General features: G+C 59.6%; 2 protein-coding genes across 2 annotated transcripts; one reads left to right on the top strand and one right to left on the bottom strand.

The window, feature by feature from the left end:
• The first annotated feature begins 5,212 nt into the window (after positions 1-5,212).
• On the top strand, positions 5,213-10,300 carry ABHD12B (abhydrolase domain containing 12B). The gene is made up of 13 exons (XM_051621182.1): positions 5,213-5,287; positions 5,810-5,937; positions 6,440-6,542; positions 6,645-6,764; positions 7,060-7,090; positions 7,262-7,307; positions 7,401-7,530; positions 7,756-7,796; positions 8,060-8,139; positions 8,312-8,394; positions 8,986-9,064; positions 9,694-9,818; positions 10,155-10,300. The coding sequence occupies exons 1-13, from the start codon at positions 5,259-5,261 to the stop codon at positions 10,174-10,176; spliced, it is 1,017 nt and encodes a 338-aa protein (XP_051477142.1). The 5' UTR covers positions 5,213-5,258; the 3' UTR covers positions 10,177-10,300.
• On the bottom strand, positions 10,110-23,527 carry PYGL (glycogen phosphorylase L). The gene is made up of 21 exons (XM_051621143.1): positions 23,420-23,527; positions 22,261-22,505; positions 20,622-20,723; positions 18,678-18,756; positions 18,285-18,388; positions 17,363-17,494; positions 16,782-16,893; positions 16,620-16,702; positions 15,785-15,928; positions 15,509-15,601; positions 15,118-15,264; positions 14,609-14,772; positions 14,389-14,503; positions 13,632-13,733; positions 13,408-13,555; positions 13,248-13,306; positions 12,454-12,595; positions 12,089-12,296; positions 11,876-12,010; positions 11,228-11,294; positions 10,110-10,986 (listed from the first exon to the last, which is right to left on the bottom strand). Exons 2-21 carry the CDS (start codon positions 22,501-22,503, stop codon positions 10,798-10,800), a joined length of 2,568 nt encoding a protein of 855 aa, XP_051477103.1. The 5' UTR covers positions 22,504-22,505; positions 23,420-23,527; the 3' UTR covers positions 10,110-10,797.
• Positions 23,528-23,552: the final 25 nt, after the last annotated feature.

Below are 23,552 nucleotides of genomic sequence, written 5' to 3'. Positions count from 1 at the left end.
GTTTGTGGCTTGTGGATTCTCTGCTGGCTAATAAGGGGTTCAGCTCACGCTGCAATCTGCTCTCCCACAACTGCATTTTCCTTCTTTTTTTTTTTTTGTTGTTGTGAGAACGCGTGGGATGTGATAACTTTTAAGATGTAATAACTTTTAAGCCCCTTTCCCTTTTTGTCTTTTTTTTAAGGTGACCCTGAAATTGCTCTGAAGGTTCAAAAGAAGAGCGAGGGGGGAAACACAAAAGCTCACAGCCCATCATGGGGACCACAGCACGGGCCTTGTTTCCATAGAAAATAAGCCTAAAACCCCACAAGATGCTTCAGGGGAGACACTGGCTGGTTGGCCACACAGTCCCACCAGCTGTGACAGGGACACCCAGGATGCCACACGTCAGCTAAAAAGAGTAATAAAATATTTAGCCCTCAGCTGCTCAGCTGCCCCAGTGCCAGCGCTGGGGACATGAGACAGAGAGGAGCAGGTCCCCCAGCGTGGAGCAAAGCCCTGTCCAGGGACGGGGCTGTGCCCCTGCACAAGGGAGATGAAGAAAGGTGACTTGAAAGGGAAGGGGCACTTGGCGTCAGGCTGTGCTGGACAGATGTTAGCAGCCACGGCTTTGTGCTTTTTTGTTGGGTTTTTTAACATTTGCCATTTTTCTCCGACTCTTTCTTCCGCTCTGACACTTGCTGAGGGGTTTTCTTTCTTTTCTTTCTCTCTCTCTCTCTCTTTCCTCATTTGCTTTTTCCAGCCTCGGCTCAAACACTTTTTCACCGTGCATTAGCGCCGAAGTTGGAACCATCTGGCGCTTTGTTTCGTTGTGAGCCCGGCGAGTGCCAGGACCTTGATCCCCCCTCAGCCTCCTCCTCCTCCTCGCTCCCTCGCTAATCCAAGTGACAGCCCCGAAAAATCACCAACCATCACCCAACAAAGCCACCAGGGCCCCGTTGGCCTGCCCACAGCTGGGTGGGCAATGGGGGCAGGCAGTAGGTTTGATGTCCCCCTGTCCCCAGCCAGCCCATGGGGATGCACAGCCCCCCGGGCCATGGTGCAAATTCCTGACGCATTTTTGGGACCAGCTGTTAGCAAAGGCATCCAGATTTTATCCCCCCCCCCCCCCCCACATCCCCCTCTTATATTTTTTCCTCATAGGAGGAAAGCATGTTTTTAGGAGCCAGACACAGACCCCACCAGCCTATTTTTGGAGACCACTTCCAGCAAGCAGCTGCATCTTGTAGGGAGAGGCTGAGGGAGCTGGGGTTGTTTAGCCTGGAGGAGACTCAGGGGGGACCTTCTCACTCCCTTCAACTACCTGAAGGGAGGTTGTGGTCAGGTGGGGTTGGGCTCTTTTTCCAGGCAACTAGTGACAGGACAAGAGGGCCTGGCCTGAAGCTGCTCCAGGGGAGGTGTAGGTTGGATATCAGGAAGCACTTCCTCATGGAGAGGGTGATCAGACATTGGGAGGGACTGCCCAGGGAAGTGGTGGAGGCACCATCCCTGGAGGTGTTCAAGGGAAGGCTGGATGTGGCACTTAGTGCCAAGGTCTGGAGATGTGGGGGTGTTGGTCATAGGCTGGAGTTGGTGATCTTAAAGGTCTTTTCCAGCCTTGGTGATCCTGTGATTCTGTGATTCTGGGGCTGACATTTCCAGCAAGCCCCTCCGAGAGCCAGCTCTGCGGAAGGAAACCTCCTCTCACCCACGCCATCCCGTCTGAGACGCCCCACCGAGAAACAAACAACAAGAAAAGAGCTACTTGGGGAAAATCCGGGATTGCCGGACACGAGCTGCCTCTTGCGGCCGAGCTCCGGGCTGGGGGGGGGGGGGGGGGCGGTTTGAAGGGGGGGCTGGCATGGAGCCACCCCAAAATGGGGACAGTGCCCGTGGGCGCCTGCGCGGGCGGTGGGTGACCCCTCTGCGAGGCCGTGGGGAGAAACACCCTCCCGGCACGGCGCTTGCTGCCCCGTCACGCTTTCCTTCCCATTTTCCTGGCACAATGGGGTGCTTTGTTCTGCCAGGGCGAGGAAAGGTCCTGCTACGGCTTGGGGAGCTTTGCGGGGGGTTGGGGGGGGGGAGGGGGGGGGGGATGTGAAGCCCAGAGCTGCTCCTGCATTCCCGGGATCTCCGAGACACGCTTCACACCCCCCCCGGCCTCCTGCTGGGCTCGGGGAAAGCGGGGCCGTAAAACAGGGGTCGAGAAATCAGCAAAAAAAACCCCCCACAAACAAACCATGAAACCAGCAGAAAAACGAATCCACAAAACAAAACAAAGGGAGCATTTAAGGAAAACACCCGGCAGGAAAAACAAACAAACAAACAAACAAACAGCCGGAAATTTCCCCATCTCACAGCCGGGGCGGGGAGAAATTCGGAACGAAATAAGCCCGAACTTTGATTATGATGAATTCATTTAATTTATTTTGCACAACACAATGGTGAGCAGGGCTAAGCCCGGGGGGGCTGCGGCTCCTTGGCTCGTTGCTGCCATCACACGTCCAGCCCCCGCCGTACATGTCACATTCCTGCCACCACCGCTTCGGCCTCATCCTGCCCATCCCTCCGGCTGCCACGGGCGGCTCCCCTTGGATCCTCCCAGAACTTTCCCCCCCTCCGCCCCTAGCCCAGGAGACCCTCGTGTTGTTGTGCCAGCTCCTTCTTGCAAGAAATCTTTGCCACTCCACGTTGCCAAAGCTTTGCCCTAACTCCGTGCCCCTCTGCTGAGTAAAGCCCCCGCGGGCAGTGCTGCCTCCACCCTGCCCATCCCTGCAGGCAGCAGAGCCCTGCAGGGAATCTCTCCCATCACCTTCATGGAAACACGCTGCCACATGCCCCTGCTGCAGCCTCAGCACCCGCTGGGAGCAGGGAAAAAAAATGGGGGTGGAAGGGAAAAAGCTCAGATGAGCAGAACCAGCCGGCTGTGCCGGTCTCTGCTGCTCTCCTGCCCCCGTGGCACGGGTGGCTTGTGCCACCTCCTTGCAACACCTGCTGAGGGGGAATGCTCGCCTGCCTGCCCACTGCCCTGCTGGCCCGGGTGACCAGACCGGTTTGTCTTTGGATCTGCATCCATGCATCTGCAGCAAACTGCCTGGAGTCATGTAGCCCCACACCAGCACCCTGCCAGGCCGCCCTGCTGCGGCTGCTGGGGTGGTGCAGGGCCACTCTCCCCTCACCAGCTTGTCCCACCCACCGTCATATCCCACCTGGATCCGGGCTAAAACGGTGGGAGCAATCTAGGATAGGCTGGGAGCTCAGGAAAAGCAGCGTGGGTCTCGCTTGGGAGGGCAAGGGGACAGAAGGGCAGCTGGAAAAGGCTTCTGTGGGCTGGCTGCTCCTCTGTGGGGATGGGTCACTCCTGGCCTTTCTATTTCTTGGACCCCTCTGGGTGGCAGGCATGGTGACACAGGGGGTGGCCCAGTGCATCCAGGCAGTGCAACCTCCAGTGCCTGGCTGAGTTTCCAGGGAATACCAGGGAAAACGGGGATGATTCTTTCCTGGTGAGAAGTTTTAGCTGGAAAATTTCGGGCTGACTCAGCCTGACAAAGAGCCGCGGGCAGGAAGGGCAGCCAAGAGGGGAGGAACCAGCAGCCGGTTTCTACCCCTCCAGGAACAACTTCAGCTGGCGGAGAATCCTGCTGCGGCACCAAACCTGCGTGGGTTTGATGCGTTTTGGGGACTTTTAACCCGGAAGTTTTCCCGGTGCACTCCTTGCTGTGGCAACGCTGACGTTCCCGGTGTGTCCCTTCGCTGCCAGCCCCGTGGTCTCCCTGTCCCAGCCTTGAGGGGGGCAAGGGGGGGCTGCTGGGGTCACCCCGGGTCACCCCGGGACCCCGCGGAGGGCGCCGCGGCCCCGCCCACAAACGGGGAGGGGGCGTGGCTTAGGCGTGTGGGCGTGGTTTAAGGGAGGAGAGCAAACGGCTGAGCCGGGGATGGGCGGGGCCTGTGTATGTGTGGGCGGGGCTGAGAGGTGGGGGGGTGTGGGCGTGGCTTTGCGGCGGGGGGCGTGGCTTGAGGAGTGGGGCGGGGCCCGAGGGCGCCGGGGCTCGGCGGGAGGATGCGGCGGCGGGGCGAGCGGGGCGAGCGGGGCGAGCGGGGCGGCGGGGACGGCGGCAGCGGGCCTGTGGAGGGCGAGACTGGCGCATCCCGGCGGGAGCGGTGAGTACCGGCCGCCGGACGGGCAGCCCCGCTCGCCGCGGAGGCGCTGGCGGGCACCCCGGCTGCCGGGCGGGGCCGCGCTGTGCTCCCCGTGTTGCGGGCCCCGTGCGGTGTGTGTGTGCGCGCTCGGTCCTACTGCCGAGGGCATGTTCTGTCCCCTGGCTGTGTCCTCCGGTGGCAGCTGTGTCGCCCTGGCCCTGCTCCCCTGCCGAGGCGGTCACCCCGCGCTGTCTCCGTGCTCCTGTGTCCCCACAGGCCGTGACCCCGTGGGTGGGTGGGTGGGTGGGTGTCCCCGGCCATGACCGTGCCACCCTGCCACAGCCGTGGTCCTGGGCCGTGGCAATGTCCCCGTGTCACCCTGCCCAGCTGTAATCCCACACCGCGGCCGTGCCTCCCCTCGGCACGATGCCGCGTGGTGGCCGCGTCCCCGTGTCACGTTGCTGTTCCCATGACGCCGTCTGGGGGCCCGTTGCGGTGTCAGCTGCCAGAGGTGCCCCTCGGTGGGCACATCCCCCCGGGTCTGCACCTGTCAGTGCTCCCCTGCTGCAGGTGTTGTGCAAGGGCGGGTGTGAGCACTCGCCCCTGCACTTGCATATCAGGCGTAGACAAAAAGCAGCACCCAATAATTACCTGCAGTGGCAGCCAGAGCATTGCTGGCCCCTTCCTGCCACTGTGCAGCGGGACTGCTCAGACCAGACTCTTGGGGGGCAGTTAGGGTTGAAGGAACCCCCCTGTGCCTCCAGCATGACTCATGCCACCCTGCACCCTCCCAGGAAGGCTGCCTGGGCTCAGGTGACTGTGCCACCTGGTCCCTGGCCCTCCCTTTGCAAGCCTTTCTCAGCTTCTTGCAGCACTTCTTGGGGCAGGCAATGGACTGAATCTGCTCCTGCAAGGGTGGTGTTAGCCCGGGGCGTGTACTGGAAGGAGCTGTGCCTGGATGCCTGTCACAGACTTCTGCCCTAAATCCCTGTGCATCCAGACTAGTTTCCCAACCGCCTGCAGCCCACAAGGGCCGGTGCTGCTGGGCAATATGCTGCTCCTGGCTTTCCCTTCTCTCCCAGGGGCTGTGGCTGGTGCTGGCTGGTGGCTCAACACAAAGGACACAGCCCAGGGTGGGCTGGATGTGTCCCCCAGCCCTTTGGGACAGGAGGTAGTCACTCTTCTCCACCCTGTCCTGGTGGCACTGCGGGGACATTGCTCTGGGGGCTGATTTCTCCTTTTCCCCATGAGCCCCTTTCCCAACTTTCCTCCTTGTCCCCAGAGTTGCCAAGGCTTGGATGCCAGGCTTGGGGACACCCCTGTGACCCTGTCTCACCAGCCAGGGTTTGGGGTGGTGCCTCAGAGTATCAGTTGTTCCTTATTGCTGGTTTGACTTGCAGCTCCTGGCCCGGGCGCGTGCCCTGCCCTTCCCACCTGCCCGTGTGCTGTGGGAGGCTGTGAGGGACTGGCTCCTGTGTCACAGCTCAGCTCCATTCCCAAAAACCACCCACATCCCTGCTCTGGGGAACCAGTTCCTGCTCCCAGGGGGATGGAAATGGCAACCTCAGGCCCTTGTGGGTGAAAAGCTGCTGTATCCAGCTTACCCCAGCTGGGGTTGGGAATGGGGACCCCGCTCTGCCGTGTCCCAAAGCCCTTGGGAGGGGATGTGCTAATGGGGGTGTCTGCCTTGCAGGGGCCGGCTGGCCTGGTGCTCCTGGCTGCGTGCCCTCCTCCTGGGCCTGCTCCTCAGCTACACCTCCGTGCCCATCCTCATCCGCCTCTTCCCTGCCCTGCTCTCCAAATTTGTCTTCCTGAACTTCTGTGAGTGCCATGGGACTGTCTCAAATGGGAGACTGCTCCTCTCCAGGGATTCAGGGGGTTGGGGGAGGAGACCCCCCCCCCACTTCTCTAGGGATTCAGGGGACTGGGGGAGGGTCCCCAAAACTTGGGTGGGGCTGCACCCTCTCCTCGTCCTGGGCTTGCAGGGAGGGCTTGGAGGGACCTTTCCCCTTGGTGCCTGGAGTTTTGCAAGCTGTAATAACGTGGTGCTGCCGACCCTGTTTACTGCTGAAGGTTGCAACACATCTGGGCACACGCAGCATCGACGGGGCTGGAAATTGGGGTAGGGAGGAGGTGGCAGAGGGCTGTGCTCGCCTACCCGCTCCCCGGGCTGGCTGTAGCACTCCCCTTGGCTTCCACACAAACTATTTCAAAAACACGTAACACGTCGCTTTGGAAATAAAATAATTGCAAAACTAAAATCAACCCCCAAAACAACAAACCCCCCGGCTGGGGGTGAGGGTTGATGTGATTCCTCCCTCAGTGACGTTCCCCTTCCTCACGGACCTGCGGCGGCCGGAGCTGCTGGTGAACAACACTGTCAACCTGTACCTCGACACCGAGCCGGGCGTCACAGTCGGCATCTGGTGAGTGAGGATAGTCCCAGCATCCCCACTGGGCACAGCCCTGTGGCCTTCTCCTAAAGCTGGGGGGAGATCCCTGGGGTAACCCTGCTCTGACCCCCCCAGGCACACGGTGCCGGGCAGCAGAGGGGCTGAGGCGCAGGGCAAGGACCAGCACTGGTACGAGGAGGCCCTTGGGGATGCTCATCCCATCATCATCTACCTGCATGGCAACGGGGGGACCAGGTGAGTGCCTGTGGGAGTTGCTGGGGGGGCTTGGGACCCCAAGGGGTGCCTGGTGACTGCTGATGAGAACTAGCAGACTCAGTGCAGCAGTGCTGTGGGGCCAGGGCTGCGGCAGCGGTTTCTGACCCGCAAGCTGAGAAAAGTCCCTTTGAGTTAAAGGGAAATGGCAAAACCCACCCACCCCAGAGCATCCAGCTCTCCCCTTCCTGGAAAAGCTCATCCCAGTGGGACTGGTGCTGGAGGGAAGGGTGCCTGGAACCCCCTCCCCCAGCTCTAACCTCCCTTTCCCCGTCAGGGCTTCCAGCCACCGCATCCAGTTCTTGAAGGTAAGTGTTCCCCTGCAGGGGTGACAGGGACCTGCTGGGGCTGAGGCTCACGCTGGCTCTGAGGACCCAAGAGGCACCCTGGGCAGAGTGAGCCTGGCCACTCTGGGGGTCCTGGGGGTGCATCCCCCCTCCCCAACCCGAGGACATCATGCAGTGCTGCTCCTCTGACAGGCGATGGGGGCTGCTGACTTCCACATCCTGGCTCTTGATTACAGAGGTAAAAATCACCTGCTGAGTAACCACCCCCTCCTCCTCTTCCCAGGGCTGCTCACACTAACTGGGTGGTGACACCAGGCTGTCTCCCCTGCAGGCTATGGGGACTCCAGTGGGGACCCCACGGAGGAAGGACTAACCACGGATACCCTGGCACTTTACGACTGGGCCAAAGCACGGAGCGGGAACAGCAGCATCCTCTTTTGGGGACACTCCCTGGGGACAGGGTGGGTGCAGGGCTGGCATGGGACCTCACAACCATCCCCAGGCTGTGACACTGCTGCCAGACTGGTGCCACCTGGGGATGGACCAAGGGCTTGTAACAGCTCCTTGGTGGAGGCACCCGCAAAGCAAATTCCAGCGGACAAAGCAGGGGGGGAGTTCTGAGGGTGCTGTGCTCCCCTCTGGAGCATCACAGCTGCTCCCCCTCACTGTCCCCTCCCTTCTCACAGGGTTGCCACAAACGCAGCCAGGAAACTGCAGGAGGAGCGAGGTAAGGGACAGTGTGGCTGGGTTGGCCCCTTGCCATGTCCCCCTGGCACTCTGTGAGCCCCTGTAGAGATTTTCGGGGCCACAGAGGATCCGGGCAGCCCTGTCACTCTCTGCTCGAGCCTCAGGTGGGGTCAAGTGGCCATCCCTGTCCTCCTTAGTGGGACAGGGGCATCTCGACCTCATGGCTGCTACTGGGACAGGAGTGTGGCAGTGCCCTGGGCTGGGACATTCCCCCCCCACAGCCATGCCCTGCTCTGCGCTCAGGGATCCAGGTTGGTGCTGTTGTCCTGGAGTCACCCTACACCAACATCCGTGAAGCAGCTGCTCACATCCCCGTCACCAAGGTGAGCCTGAGGGCTCTGCCCATGGTGTCCCCCTGTGGTGTTGGGTTGGGGGATCTGCCCACAGGGTCCCCCGGTGGTGGCAATCCCACCCACCCAGGGCTCCTCCCCAGCAGAGGAAGGGTACAGCAATCAAAGCCACCACTGAGCACCCCTTCAACTCTCTCCCTGGCAGATCTACCGCCAGTTCCCAGGCTTCGAGTACCTCCTGTTGGACACCCTGGCCCTGAACAACATGTTCTTCCGCAGCGACGAGAAGTGAGTGCCCAGGGGGGATGACGTGGGGGTTGTGGGGATGATGCTGGGACCACCCAGCCAGGGAGGGGCGGGTTGGACATATGCCACCAGGCAGTCCCCACACTCTTTTATTTTACTCATCCTTGCCCAGCTTACTCATGCTTTAAAAGTGGCTTTTTTATTTGCATAACTTCACATACCAATATTCCTGGTGAGCAAAGTCCACGAGCCAACCTCCTTTGTTTCAAGTGCGACGTGCTCGAGTCCCCACCACAGAGCAGCAGACACGCTGTGGTGGCAGGGTCCTCCCCCCCCTCCGTGGTTGTGGGTGCCTTTGCTAAAAAAGCCACCTGCTTCACCTGTGTGTTTTGAAGCTCGAGCACCCTGTTTTTGGGGTTTTGGGGGGGAGGGGGGGTGGGGGTTACCTGGGTGCTGCTGTGCTGGGGTGTGGGCATCACTGATGGGCTGGGACAGCTCTGAAAGGCAGTGCCTGGGGTGGGGTGTCAGGGTTGCTGTGGGGGTTTTAGCAGCACCCAGAGTGGCTCCTAAGTGTCTGTGGTGACTGTGGTGGCTCTGGGGGTGACTCCTCGGTGCGGTGCTTGCTGCCTGCAGTGTGAAGGTGCTGGCTTGTCCGCTGCTCCTCCTGCACTCAGAAGATGATGCCGTGGTGCCGCTGCACCTGGGCCGCAAGGTGGGGACCTTCATCACCTTGGGGTGGGCTTGCACAGGGCTGGGTGCTGGCTTCATCATAGAATCACAGACTGGTTTGGGTTGGGAGGGACCTAAATAACCATCCAGTCCCAACCCCCTGCATGGGCAGGGACACCTCCCACCAGCCCAGGTTGCTCCAAGCCCCATCCAACCTGCCCTTCAACACTGCCAGGGATGGGGCAGCCACAGCTTCCCTGGGCAATGGTCTCACCACCCTCACAGCACAGAATTTCCTCCTCAGATCTCATCTAACTCTCCCTTGTTTCAGCTTAAAACCAATTCTCCCTGCCTCCCTTGTCCTCAGTTCCTGCCCTTGTCCCAAGCCCCTCCCCAGCTTTCCTGGAGCCCTGCCAGGCACTGGAAGATGCTCTAAGGTCTCCCTGGAGCCTTCTCCAGGCTGACCAGAGGTGCTTGAGCACCACAATCTTTGTGGCCTTCTCTGGACTCACTCAAAGAGCCCCATGTCCTTCTTGTGTTGGAGGACTTCTCACTTAACCTGTTTTTGGGGGGCTGAAGGGGAGGTAGCAGAGGGTGGCCAGGCCCAGGGTGTCAGGAAGGATTTGGGGTCTCCTGTGCATGATGTTAACCATTTTTCCCACCTCGTGGCAGCTGTTTGAGACAGCACACAGCGCCTACAAGGACAAAACCAAGGTGAAGATTATCACCTTTCCTGAGAAGCTGGGCCTGGGCCATGACTACATAGCATTCAACCCGGAGCTGCCTGCCCTGGTGAAGTAAGTGCTGCTCTGCAGCAAGTATGGGTGGTGGGGGTGGCCACAGAATTAGTCTTGGCCTCTTCTTCCACGGGCCTCTTCTTCCATGGGACTTTTCTTCCACCTGCTTCTTCCCCTCCCTCTGGCTCTTGTTGGCATCAGTTTTTGAGCTGCAGTCGCTTCCCTGAGCCCATCCTCAACCCAAGTGTCATGGGGAGGTGGCCCTGGGGGCAGCCCCCAGCTCCTCTTTTACCTAAGCCCAGCTCAGCCCCACATCCAGTGCTCAGAACAATCAGGATCTCCAGCAGCACAGGAGAGGGGGAGACACAGCATAAGGTTTATTGCATCTTGTTGCAGAGCCTTCTTGAACATCAAGTGATGCCAGCTGCTGGGTGCAGCAACCATGAGCACTCCTTCAACCTCCCACCCCAGGAACCCCCCCCTCTCGTGGCACTGAACTTAACTGCTGTATGTAATAAACCACCAAACTACTGAGAAACTTCCTCACTGCCTCAAGGTCACTGCAGGTTCCTCGGGGGCTGGAGATCCTGCTGCCAGCTCCTGGGACAGCAACATGCAAGAGGTGGCTGGGAGCATCACCATGGGGTAGGGATGGGGGTGACTCCAAACAGCCCTTAACTACACCCCCCACCCTTGGCACTGATGCCATGGGACTGCACCCCAAGTCCTGCAAGGGCTCATCCAGCTGTGGCCAGCTGTGCTGCCCACCCTGCCCTGCCCACAGCCCCACAACCCCCCACCTTGCACCTTCTCCTGGAGTACCATTGGTGCAGCTCATCCCAGGTCCTAATTTTAGCCCCTACACAGCAACACGGCGACACGGTTTCACTTTCCCCACGACATTTATCTTATCAAAATCCCACCCCCCCTCCCCGCTCCCCATCCCTGGGAAAGCCAAACAGCAGCGACACAGACTAGACAGCAGAGACAACGTTAGGTGCTGACGTGTGTGTCCCCCCAAGGTGGTGTTTCCAGGCCCCTAGGCTGCTGTGCCGTTGGGGGTCTTGTCCTCGCCTGCGTCCCGGGGCTGGTTGGGTGGTGGGATCTTCAGGTCAGAGGGTTCCACGTGCCAGATGTCCCGGGCGTACTCCTTGATGGTGCGGTCGCTGGAGAACTTGCCGGCTGCCGCGATGTTCCTGATGACCATCTTGGTCCACGCCTTGGAGTTCTGCAAGGAGAGCAGGGGGGATGGTGTTGGCTGGAGGGTGCCACGTTGGCCCCGGGAGGGGCTTTCTCTCCAGGCACCCGGCTACATGCACAGCCCCACCTAGAACCCTTCTCCAGATGGGATGCTGGGCCAGGAGTCCTCTCACCAGGACCCCGTGTATGTGCACAGCCCCACCAGACCCCAGATGGGATGTGGTGTCCCCATCACAGCTCCCCCACCTCATCCCCAGGCTACCACTCACCAGGTAGAGCTCGCTGACCTTCTCCTGGCATTTGACATAAGCCTCATAGTCTGCAAAGACTTTAAACCTGGAGAAGTGATGACAGGAAGAGTCAGTGACAGCAGAAATGTGTAGGTGGGAACACAGTGGTGACCTGTGGCTGCAGCACATGGGGCTCCAGCTGCCAGATCTGGAGGTTCCTCCAACACAAACACTTCAGACAGACCCAACCTCCCCAAGCCAGGTTTCAACAGAGCCCTGCCAGCCTATGGGTGCTGCAGCAGGGGCTGGATGGGTGCCCTGGGAGGACACACCCTGTGTCAGCTCACCAGGAAAACATTTCCCCAGTGCAAACACCCCCAGCCCTTGGCTGATTGCTCTGGCCAGGAAAGCCCTTGAGATACCTAAAACCACCTATCTTGTGGCAAGGGCTGCATGCCCAGATGCTTCTTGGCCTTAAAGTACTCCAGGCTTTAATGTGCCAAGTGTAAAGAGCCTTTTGGATCCGTAGAGCATCGACTGCTCTTCCACGTGCACAATGTCAGGGCCAGAAAATGGGACCTTATCAGCCAGAGGGTGGACGGTTGGCACAAGGGGCTGCTATGCACAAGCACTGAGAGTTTGGTGGGGATACCCATCCCAGGGGATGGATGGCACCCCAGGCCTCACCGGTCATGGTGGAAGAGCATGTTGACCACGTCTTTGAAGAGGTCAGGCTCCTCTGGGGAGAAGAAGCCAGCCTTGATCTGGTCAACAGCTTGCTTCAACTCGGGGAGCTGGTTGTAGTACTCCTGGGCATTGTACCTGGCAGGAAGGGTTGATATGAGATGGTCCTGCTTCAGCTGCCTGGGGTGGCACCCCTGTGGCATCCCCAGCCCTCACCCTTCCCTGTCCAGCTCCGTGACGTCCTCCACCCTCATGCCAAAGATGAAGAGGTTTTCCTCTCCAGCCTCCTCAGCCATTTCCACGTTGGCTCCATCCATGGTGCCAATGGTCAGAGCCCCGTTCAGCATGAACTTCATGTTGCCTGTACCCGACGCCTCGGTGCCCGCCGTGGAGATCTGCTCCGACAGGTCGGTAGCAGGGATCACTGCCAACCAAACACATGGACACAAGGGGCTTATGGAGACCAGCTCTGGGTTTCAATTGTGCTGAAAAAACATGAGATCTGCTGTCTCACAGCGGTGGAGCCATGGGCTGGTGGACAGCCATGAGGTGGTCCCCACAGTGTGCCCCACGTGGGCTACCTTTCTCTGCCAGTGAGACCCTGTAGTTCTCCAGGAAGATGACCTTCAGCTTGCTGCCCACAATGGGGTCATTGTTCACCACGTGAGCCACAGCATTAATGAGCTTGATGATCATTTTAGCCATGTGATACCCTGGGGCAGCCTAGGAGAAAAGCCACGGGTAAGCCCAGAGGGCTGGTGCCAGGAACAGGCGAGGAGCACCCGGATCCCATGTGCCGAGGGAAGCACCCACTCAGCCCTGCTCCCTTCCCTCATCCAGCTCACGTGTTGTGCCACCAAGCTTTTCTGGGCTTGCATGACTAACAGAACCTTGCTTGAGTTGAAGCCAACAAGTGCTGCCTCAGGGCTTCCCAGAGGGCTTTGGGAACACAACCCCAGGAGAACACCTGCATCCAAATCTCCCTGGGGCACCCTCCAGTATCTGAACGGGCTACAGGAAAGTTGGGGAGGGACTTCTTATAAGGGTTTGTAGTGAAAGGACAAGGGGGAAATGGTTTTAAACTGCAAGAGGGGAGATTTAGGTGAGATATTAGGGAGAAATTATTTCTTGCAGTGAGGGTGGTGAGACCCTGGCCCAGGTTGCCCAGAGAAGCTGTGGCTGCCCCATCCCTGGCAGTGTTGAAGGGCAGGTTGGATGGGGCTTGGAGCAGCCTGGTCTGGTGGGCGGTGTCCCTGCCCATGGCAGGGGGGGTTGGAACCTGATGATCTTGAAGGTGCCTCCCAACCCATTCCATGAGTCTATGATTTCTTCAAGGACTTCCTCCGAAAACACCTGAATCCCCAACCCAACTTACCTTGCCCCCGATAATCACTGTCCTTGGCACAAACAGCTTCAGGGGATCCCTCTTGATGCCTGGAGAAGACAGCAGTGTGGTGTCAGCCTCTGCTGTAGGGGGAGAGGGATGCTGGTGCACCCCTGGGCAGCCTGTCCCCTCGTGGCAGGCGGTGGCTTACGGTTGTACATGGTGATGATGTGCAGGCAGTTCATCAGCTGCCGCTTGTACTCGTGGATCCTCTTCACATGCACGTCGAACATGGAGGAAGGGTTGATCTTCACTTTGTACTCCTTCTCCAGGTACAGCGCGAACTTCACCTTGTTCTCCTGGGTGAGGGGCAAGGAGAACGTCAGCCCCCAGCCTATCCTCCCCTGCGTTGTCCCCACTGCCCCCACCCCATACCTGCTTCACTTTGGCAACCTCCCGGATGAAGAGGTCGTCATCCACAAACTCGTGCAGCTTTGTCAGCTGGCTCAGGTCCCGCACGTAGTCCTCCCCTATTTTCTGCAACAGGAGGACAAAGCACAGGTTGACCATGGGATGGGGATGGTCACCTTTGTTGGACACGCTGCTCCTGCCCAGCAAAGCCAACAGTGCTGGGAAGGCAGGAGCACAGGACTTGGATGAGAGGGAAGCAGAGCTTGAGTCCAGAGGAGACCACAAAAATGACCAGAGGCTGGAGCAGCTCTGCTCTAGACATAGGCTGAGAGAGTTGGGGTGTTCAGCTTGGAGAAGAGAAGGCTCCAGGGAGACCTTAGAGCACCTTCCAGTGCCTGAAGGGGCTCCAGGAAAGCTGGGGAGTGGCTTGGGACAAGGGCAGGGAGGGATGGGATGAGGGGGAATGGGTTAAAACTGGAAGAGGGGAGATTTAGGTTAGACATGAGGAAGAAATTCTTTGCTGTGAGGGTGGTGAGACCCTGGCCCAGGTTGCCCAGCGAAGCTGTGGCTGCCCCATCCCTGGCAGTGTTGAAGGGCAGGTTGGATGGGGCTTGGAGCAACCTGGGCTGGTGGGAGGTGCCCCTGCCCATGGCAGGGGGGTTGGGACTGGATGATGTCCCTTCCAACCCCAACCATCCTGTGCTTGATTTAAAAGCTGTGGATGGCTGAGGTTGGAGGAGCACCCCTCAGGTTTGGGAAGGGTGGGAGGTTGTGCTGTTACCTCAGCGATGAGCTCGGCCAGCCCCGGGTTGCAGAGCAGGAGCCAGCGCCGCGGGGTGATGCCGTTGGTCTTGTTCTGAAACTTCTCCGGCTCCAGCGCCGCAAAGTCCTTGAAGCTGTGAGGACAAGGAGAAGACAGCTTCAGGCTCACCCACCTGGCACCACCGCTGTTGCCAAGCCGAGGCTGATCCTCCACCACCACCTCCCTCCCTGGGCTTTACACTTGAGTCTTGACTATTTCGGAGTGGATCTTGGCCACGCCGTTGACAGCGTGGGAGCCGACGATGCAGAGATGGGCCATGTTGATCCTCTTGGTGCCTTCCTCCTCGATCAGGGACATCCTCCGCAGCCGGTCCACGTCGTTAGGGAAGAGGGACGCGATGTGCTGCCGGTGGGGGTGGGAGAGGAGGTGAGCAGTGCTGGCTTTTGGGATGTCCCACCCAACGGCTCCCAAGGAGGGGGCCAAAGCAATGTCCTCAACGTCTTATGGAGAGAGGCTTGTGGGAACATGCATGGCCAGTTTGGGCCAAAAACAGCCACTGCCTGCGGGATGGTGACAGACTGGTGGGAAGGGCTTTCCTAGACACCAGCCTCCCAAAATACCAGCCAGAGCCACCTGGCCACACACCCAACATTATGGGGTTGTGCATCCCCTAATCCCAACTGCACAACGTATGCCACCCCTGTCCCCCTCTCTGGTGAGAACTCCCACCCTGCCCAAGGCACTTACATCCAGATGTCTCTGGTTGATCTCGTAGATGATCTGCAGGTGTCTGGGGAGCAGCTTCTCCACCAGGTCCACTGGCCAGCGCTCCAGGGCTTCGGGGAGCACCGTGTGGTTGGTGTAGGCAAAGGTTCGCTTGGTGATGTCCCAGGCCTGCCGGGGCAAGAGCTGGTGGTGAGGGTGGAGGCAGCTCCAGGTGGGTGCCAGCACCCACACATGGTCCTCCCACAGCGACCGCCAGCACAGCTGAGCCGGCTCCTCCAAATCCATACTGGTTAAACCCGACCTGACTGCTCCACATCAATCCCCAGGCCACCTGCAGCTAAAAAACTGGTTCCTCAGCTCCCTGGTGGTGGGTGGGTGCAAGTGGAGGGGACCTGGGGCCAGGTCTTCCTACCTTGGTCCACGGCAGCTTCTCGATATCCACAAAAATCCTCATCAGTTCAGGGATGGCCATGGCGGGGTGCGTGTCGTTCAGCTGGATGGCCACCTGGGGGGAGAGCAGGGGCGGCATGTGGGGACACGGGGTGGGACACACGGGCATCCCACTGCCCGAGTCAGCTGGGCACAGGCACCCATGGAGGATCCATAAAACCTGTCCAGCCCTGGCTGGGCATCTGGGAGGCATCAAAATGAGCTCCAAGGCACATGTCAGAGGAACCCTGACTCGTACCTGGTCGGGGAAGGAATCAAACACGGTTCGGACGCTCTCTGTGCTCCCGAATTTGGACGCTTTGAAGCGGCGTATGATGTCCTGGAGGGTGGCAGCCACCACAAAGTACTCCTGCTTCAGCCGCAGCTCCTTCCCCTCGAAGAACTGGGTGCAGAGCAGCAGAAGGATCACACCACGTTGCTCAGGAAGAGCTGCACCTTCCTGGAGCTCCCCACACCGGCACAGGTCCACAGCACAGCACGGTGTGAGCCCCCAGTGCTGCCCCCAGCAGATCTACCCCCCAGCACCTTCTCACTTTCCAGATTTCAGCACAGGGGGTCTGAGATGTGCTGGTACAACCAGGTTTATATCCACGACCACCAGACCCTCCCAAGCATCATCAAAACCTGTTCTTGGCTTGAAAATCTTGGCTGCAAGGAAAGATATCGGGGCACTGGGAGGGGAAACACAGGGGCTGTAACACCTGCTTCATAGAATCCCAGCCTGGTTTTAGTTGGAAGTGACCTTAAAGATCATCCAGTCCCAACCCCCTGCATGGGCAGGGACACCTCCCACCAGACCAGGTTGCTCCAAGCCCCATCCAACCTGCCCTTCAACACTGCCAGGGATGGGGCAGCCACAGCTTCTCTGGGCAGCCTGGGCCAGGGTCTCACCACCCTCACAGCAAAGAATTTCTTCCTAATGTCTCATCTAAATCTCCCCTCTATCAACTTGAAACCCTTCCCCTTTGTCTCATCACTCCATTTTTACATAAAGTCCACCTCTGTAAAAATGTAAACTGCTCCTCAACCTTTATCCACCCCTAGACCAGGGACACCCCTCCATCCCCACTCACGTTGTCATTAGGGTAGAGGACACGGGATATGTTCTCCGCTAGGTTTCTGTCCAGCACGGCCTGGATGTAGTCACCAACGTTGACTGGGGAGGGGCAGAGGGGTGAGGTGTGCAGGGGACCCCTGGTGGCCCAGCCCCCTCAGCACCCCCAGCACCCACTTACAGTCCCGCAGGTTGAAGTCGTTGGGTGCCCGAGCCGACCACAGGCGCATGGTGTTGACTGTGTTGTTCATGTACCCGGGCACGGGGGTGTCGTAGGGCAGGGCCAGCACCACCTGGGACACAGGCACAGCAGCTGGACCTGGGCTGCTGTTGCACCCCCCCATGTTCCTCCAGAGCCCTCCCATCCCACAGTCCCTCCCACAGCAGTGAGCTCAGGGTTGCATCCATCTTCAGAGGGTGGCACGTATGGTAGATGCCACCAAGCCTGGCTCTCCCCTGGGTCTGCCCAGTGGCTCAGGGGATAGAGAGAAGCTTGCGAGGGTCAGGAGAGGCTTAACTTAAGCCATCATAGCACACAGACCCGCTGGAGGTGCTTTTGGGTTGCCTGCAGGCATGGAGCAGCAAAACCTGTCCCCATCCCTATGTCCATCTCCTCCTCAGTTTGCTCCACCACTGCCTTTTCCATCCCAGGGAACCAGCCTTGCCGCTGCAACCCTCTCCGGCCGGGATGCTGGCAGGACCCATGCCCAGGGTTCAGCCAGCCAGGGGGAGCACCCCAGGGGATACACTCCCAACCCATACCTGGGTGTCAACCCACTTGGCACCGGTGGCCCCGTGTTCCACCCGGCCGTAGAAGTGGACGGGCAGCATGTACTCGGGACGGGCTTTCTCCCAGGGGTTTCCGTGCCGGAGCCAGTCGTCAGCTTCTTCCACCTGCCGGAGGGATGGAGAGCAGTGATGGGAACACCCAGCCCTGGGGACCTCCCTGGGTCCTGCCACATGGAGGGTGGCTGGGAAAGGCCCCAGCTGCTTGTGGCAAAGGGGATGATGCTTTGGAGTCTTGTCTGTTCTAAATTTTGGCTCTGCAAGGTTGTCTCCCACCACATTTTACACTGCATCTGCAAAACAGCCTCTTCCACCCTTTGATACTTAAATCCCAGGGTTGAGGGGCTGGAGCAGGGATGATGGGGCTGGATCTGGCTTTCCCTGGACTTCCCCACACCATCCCTGTACCATCCCCACCCTGCTAGGAGCAGGGACAGGACTTCTCCACCCTTGCCTGCTCTGTGGCTTTGCTCATTAGCGGGGAGGATCTGCTCCACTCCACCAAGCAACTGATGGGCTCTGCTGGGAACTGTGACACTGGGTTGGTTAAACTTATTTGAGGAAACATCTGACAAGGTTTAAATATTATAGAATCTTCAACTGGTTTGGATTGGGAGGAATCTTAAAGATCATCCAGTTCCAACCCCCTGCCATGGGCAGGGACACCTCCCACCAGCCCAGGCTGCTCCAAGCCCCATCCAACCTGCCCTTCAACACTTCCAGGACCAAGGCATCCACAACTTCCCTGGGCAACCTGCTCAAGTATGGCAGCACCAGCTCTGGCTCCAGCCATGGGAGTGTCCATACTCCCTGATTTTGGCCTGGTCTAAGAGGGAGGCTGGACTCAGGGTTTGGGCTGTGCTGGGACAAGGTGAGGTCCCCAGGCCTCCATCCATACCTGCCACCCGTTCCGGATCTTCTGGTTGAAGATGCCGTACTCGTAGCGGATGCCGTAGCCATAGGCTGCCAGCCCCAGGGTGGCCATGGAGTCAAGGAAGCAGGCTGCCAGGGAGAGAGGGGAGCACGGAGCTGCACTTCCTGGGAGCCAGGAACCCCAGGAGACAGTGGGTTCTTCTCCCCGTGGAGAGCCGATGGCCACCAGCAGCCACCCCGTGGGGACACGAGCCAGGGCCAGCAGCCACTGCCACCTGCTCTCCAGCCATCCCGTGCCTCTTGCTCCATTCATGGAAAGGCTGGAGCAATGAACCTCCCCGGGTGTGGGCACCCCCCCACACACACATTGAGTGTGAAGGCTCCAAAGGCAATGAGACCTTTCAGGGGGCTCACTCACCAGCAAGCCTGCCAAGACCACCATTGCCAAGACCCGCATCCTCCTCGATTTCCTCCAGCTCCTCCATGTCCAGCCCAAGCTACAGAGGAGAAGGAGAAGGTGATGGGCTGGAGGCTCTTGGAGCTGCCCAGACCTATGGAGGGGAGGCTCTGCTGGCATGCACCCCTAGATGCTGCTCTGCACCCACTGCAGGTGGGCTTCAGGAGGGGTGAAAAAGGCACCTGAGCCTGCAGGACTCGCCTGGGCAGATGGGACATGGGGCTCCACACTCAAAGCAGCCCCTCTCCCCTCCATTGTTACTCCACGGTGTGGCAGGGACCAGCTCTGGTGTTCAAGTCACCCCATCAGCCTTTACAAGGGACACACGTGCCCTTGACCTCACCGTGGATGAGATCCTGGGGGTGAGGGGACACCCAGCCATCTCCAGGGTGCTGCTCTTGTGGTCCCACACATTCCAGGCAGGTCTCCCAGGGATCATTCCCTCCCTCCATGCCCCACAGGGCAGGCACTGTGTTCCTGCTCCCCCAGCACCTTCAACCCCCAGCACCTTCAACCCCCAACTCCAGGCACTGCCCCACGGGGCAGGCACGTCCCTCAGCTCCAGGCATCACCCTGGAATGGAGAAGCCCAGAGAAGCAGCTACAACCACTTTTACAAGGATATGAAAAGTTTACAGCCTGGGAGGCTGTGAGAAGGAAAATTTTTGCCTATGCAAAGCTCCGTGGGCAGCTCAGCAGGAAGTAAGATGGTGCCTTGCCAGGGCAAGCCACCTTTTCCCACAGAAACCCTTGGCTTGATGTCCCACGGTCACAGCAAGCAGGGACAGCCCCAGTCCCACCTGTGGGAGGGCCAGACCCTGCACAGCTCATGGGCAACTGGGCAGCAGCTTCTCCCAAATCAGTCGGTCACAGACAACACCAGGAGCACCAGCACCACCCTCAGCCTTGCTGGTGTCTCGTGGTTACAGACTAGAGAGCTCTGAGCGTCACCATCAGCCCTTGATGCCCACAGAAATACTTGAAGTGATTTATATGCCAGACATTTTATTTTAGAAATGTTTGGCATTTGTGTCCGGGGGGGCCTCAGCACCCACAGTAAGGAGGATCTGCCTCCAGAGTTTCACCCAGCAGTGCAAAAAGGATGATTTCCAAACAACCTCACACCTTCTGCATCTCCGGGCTCCCAACACAAAGCATCCCAGGCTCTTTCTCTCCCCCCCTCACCCCTCCTGACCAGCTGCCCTCAGAGCAAGGTCAACAGATTAAAAAAATATTTAAATAATAGAATCACAGACTGGTTTGGGTTGGAAGGGACCTTATAGATCAACTAGTCCCAACCCCTGTCATGAGCAGGGACACCTCCCACCAGCCCAGGTTGCTCCAAGGCCCATCCAACCTGCCCTTCAACACTTCCAGAGAAGGAGAAGCCACAAAAAATACCCAACCCAGAAACCCCTGCTAAAAAAAGCCCAACAAACAAACCAACCTAAAAATAAATTCTTCTCCTTTGTTTGCTGGAAAGCTGCTCCCACTGTTGTGCTGCCACCCCAGCCACGTTGGCCACAACAGGTGCAAGCACAGGGCAGGAGGGGAAGGAGCCACCCCAAAACCTTTGATAACCCAAATGCCAGGCAGTGCCAGTGCCAGGCTGGGGTTGACTTAGACCAAGGTTTTAATCCCCTCTGCCATTGATTAGAGCTACTAATGACCTTGAACACACAACCATGAGCATCCTTGCAGCGTATGGGCTGGACCCTCCATCTCAACAGTGCATGGCCCAACACCAGCCAGCAGCCCTGGGCCTTTGGAGAGCAGGTTCTGGAGCAATGTTTATATCTGTGAAGGCAACTCCTGTGGCTCAAGGAGAGGTTTTCAGCTGGCGCCAGAAAACATGAATATCCCCAGGAGCTGGAGTGCCTGGAGCCCTCCTGGTCCAGGTCCTTACCTGGTAGACAGCTTCATCACAGGCGTTCTGCAGCCCCAGGTTAATCATGGTGTTCTGCAGCGTCCGCCCCATGTAAAACTCCAGGGAGAGGTAGTAAATCCTCTGAAAGAGAAAACCACCCTCTGGTCACCTTCTGTAGGGCTGGAGCAGGCTCCTCTGGACCTTAGAAGCTGCTCTTGGGTGCTATCTTGAAACGAGACAGAAAACCCTGACTAACCCTGACTCAACAGAGCAGGCTGGTTTGCACTGGGAATGTGTGGGCTGGGCTTCTCAGAGGTGGCCGGGCTCCTGCTGCTGCCATTCCCCACGCCAGGAAGAGGGTAGCACCGAGGCAGTTTGGTTTGGACAAGCCCCAGCACCCTGTCTGGGAGGCAGGGACAGCTCCAGGATGGTCACCCCGAGCGCGCCGGTGGCCATGGCGGTACAAAGTTTAAAGTTTAAAGAAGAGTTAGGAAACGTCCCCTGAGCTGCAGAGCAACAGGAAAACCGAGCAAGCCACCGGGGCTGGGCACGTCCGGCAGCCGCGGGGACACGGGTTTCCTCTGCTGTCCCCGGGGGCTGGTCGCAGGGGGCACGGCACGCTCTCCTGTCCCCTCTGGGTGGCACGATGGGTGCAGGATGCAGCCGGCGAGGCGGAGGCTCGGGTAAAACATCCCCCGCTGTCAGCACCGGCAGGTTTTAAGGAAGGATTTAGGCTGGAGGAAGGTGCTGACTCCACAGGTTTCCACAGGACCTGCGCAGGGTCAGGCTGGGGAAGGTGATGGGATGTGCTGGGCAGGATCGGTTGGGATTACTGGTTTGATCCCAGCAGAGCTGGAGCAGCAACAGTGGGTGGACGAGACCCAGCACAACTTGGGAGAGTTCCCAGACCCAAGCTCTGGAAGAGGCTCATCCTTTTTTCTCCCTCTGGCACAGGGAGGGGGGTTGAGCTCTCAAGGGCTGGCATGGTCCCAGTGAGGTGTTTGCAGGGCCTCTTGGAGCCGACAGCCCAGGTGTCAGGAGGGGATTTACTGCTTAATCCCGGAGCCCCGCTCTGCACAAGCCAGCACAGCCCAGAAACTCCTGCACAAACCGTGTCTTCCACGCTCAGGATCACTGAGCTTGTGCCTATTTTAAACAAGCCCCGCTTGTGGCCGGCTTCGGGTTCAATTAAGCCTTTCAACTAATTGACCCTAGAAGGCTTTGCAGCTGCTCCGGGTAGATCGCACCCACGCCAGAGCCGCGGGACAACAAACGCTGTTCCCATGCCCTGCTCCCAGCTCCCGGCCAAGCTGCGCTCTGTTTGTTTTGCAAAGCAAAGGCCAGTGGCCTTGCTCGTTACACTCCAGTCCCCTCACTTGGCAAAGTTAAGGGGAACGTCCCTAAACCCGAGGAAATAAAAAAAAAAGCCCCCCCCGCCCCCCCATCCATCCTCTGATGCCCCCACCCTGCGTTCCCCGGGTCGGATCAATTCCCAGCCCAGCCACAACGCTGGGGGGTGTGTGTGTGTGTGTGTGTGTGTGGATGGATGGGTGTTCAAGGGTTGGATGCGACGACCTTAAAGGACTTTTCCAGCCCAAATAATTCTGATTTCCACCACCCTTCCTGGAAAGCAGGGTTCCCCCGCACCCCCCCTGCCCCAGCATCCCCTGGCTCCCACCTTGGGGTCCTTCTCATAGTAGTACTGTTGGGTGCGGATCCAGCGTCCCACCAGGTGGTCCCGCACGGTGTGGGCCAGGGCGAAGTAGTAGTCTCGGGGGGTGGCCACGTTGCGGTCCTTGACCAGGGTGAAGTGGAGGTGCCGGTTGAAGCCCCGTTTCAGCTCGGCCACATTCTCGACCCCCACGATCCCGCGGATGCTGATCTGCTTCCGCCGCTCCTGGTCCGACAAGGGGCGCGACATCCCTGCGGGGGACACGGGGGACACTGTGGGGGGTGGGGGGGGGGAGAACAGCGTCGCGATGGGGCTTGGCCACCGGTGCCGGGTTCCGCCTCCGCCCTGGGATGGCACCGCCCCGGGGCCGAGCTACCGGCACCCTGGGGAGGGGACGGGCCGCCCACTCGTGGGGCGGGAGCCGCAAAACGGGGTGTCCCGGGGACCGCCCCTCGGGGTGCACGGGGAGGGTACAAACTGGGGGTCCCGGGGGGGGGGGTGTATAATGGGAAGGGACACTGTGAGCGTGCAAAAAAGGTTTCCCGGGAACCTCCCCCGGGGGTGCATAAAGGGAGGTACAAAGAGAGGGGGGGGACACCGGGGAGCACCGCCCCGAGGACGGGGGGACCCTGGGGACAGGCCCTCGGGGGTGCACGGGAAGAAAGGGAGGGCACCCTGAGGAGCAGCGCCCATGGAGTGAACGGGGGGAGGTACAAAGGAGGCGAGCCTGGGGGGGCTGCCAGCCGGGGGTGCAGGGGGGGTGGGATATGCTAAGGACCGCTGCCCTGGGGGTGCAGAGAGGAGGGTGCAAAGCGGGGTGTGGGGGGAGACCCCGGGCAGGCGCAAAGCGGCGGTGTAGCCGGGAGTGTGACCGGAGGAGGGGGGACAGGGAGCCGGGGGTCGAGCACGGCCCCCCGGGCGCAGCCGCAGCGGAGGGTTCTCGGGGTCTTCCCCCTCAGCCCCACGCGGTGACCGGGGCGGTGGGTGCGCGGGGGGGGGGGGGGGGGGGGCGTGAAAGGCCCGTCCCGAAGGGAAAAGCCGCTTCCAAAGCCGAGACGGAAAGTGTTACCACCCCCTTCCCCTCGCACCCCGTTTCTGTCCGCCCCCCCCCCACCCCCGGCCGTCGCAGCCATCTTCCCTGCTCTCTCTCCCCTCGCCTCCTCACTTTTCCCGCTCCGCAATCCCTCTGGAAATGGCGTGGGGTCCTTCCCGATCCGCCCCCGGCCCTTCCCAGCCGCCTCCTCGGGCAGAGCCCGGTGCCTGCCCAGCCTCCCGCTCCTCCGGAGGGCGAGGAGAGC

This window comes from Apus apus, chromosome 5, assembly GCF_020740795.1.
Source record: "Apus apus isolate bApuApu2 chromosome 5, bApuApu2.pri.cur, whole genome shotgun sequence".
Taxonomy (NCBI): domain Eukaryota; kingdom Metazoa; phylum Chordata; class Aves; order Apodiformes; family Apodidae; genus Apus; species Apus apus.
This window is presented reverse-complemented; position numbering and strand designations above follow the sequence as displayed.

What these genes read in the sequence shown, in the direction of transcription:
- ABHD12B (XM_051621182.1), top strand. Translation starts at nt 5,259, where the DNA reads ATGTGTCCCCCAGCCCTTTGGGACAGGAG. An exon ending in ACCGCATCCAGTTCTTGAAG is followed by an intron (nt 7,091 to 7,261) that starts GTAAGTGTTCCC and finishes CTCCTCTGACAG; the next exon opens with GCGATGGGGGCTGCTGACTT. An exon ending in GGACACTCCCTGGGGACAGG is followed by an intron (nt 7,531 to 7,755) that starts GTGGGTGCAGGG and finishes CCCTTCTCACAG; the next exon opens with GGTTGCCACAAACGCAGCCA.
- PYGL (XM_051621143.1), bottom strand. Translation starts at nt 22,503, where the DNA reads ATGTCGCGCCCCTTGTCGGACCAGGAGCGGCGGAAGCAGATCAGCATC. An exon ending in GTGATGAAGCTGTCTACCAG is followed by an intron (nt 18,757 to 20,621) that starts GTAAGGACCTGG and finishes TCTCCTCTGTAG; the next exon opens with CTTGGGCTGGACATGGAGGA. An exon ending in TCCTCTACCCTAATGACAAC is followed by an intron (nt 15,929 to 16,619) that starts GTGAGTGGGGAT and finishes CTCTGCACCCAG; the next exon opens with TTCTTCGAGGGGAAGGAGCT.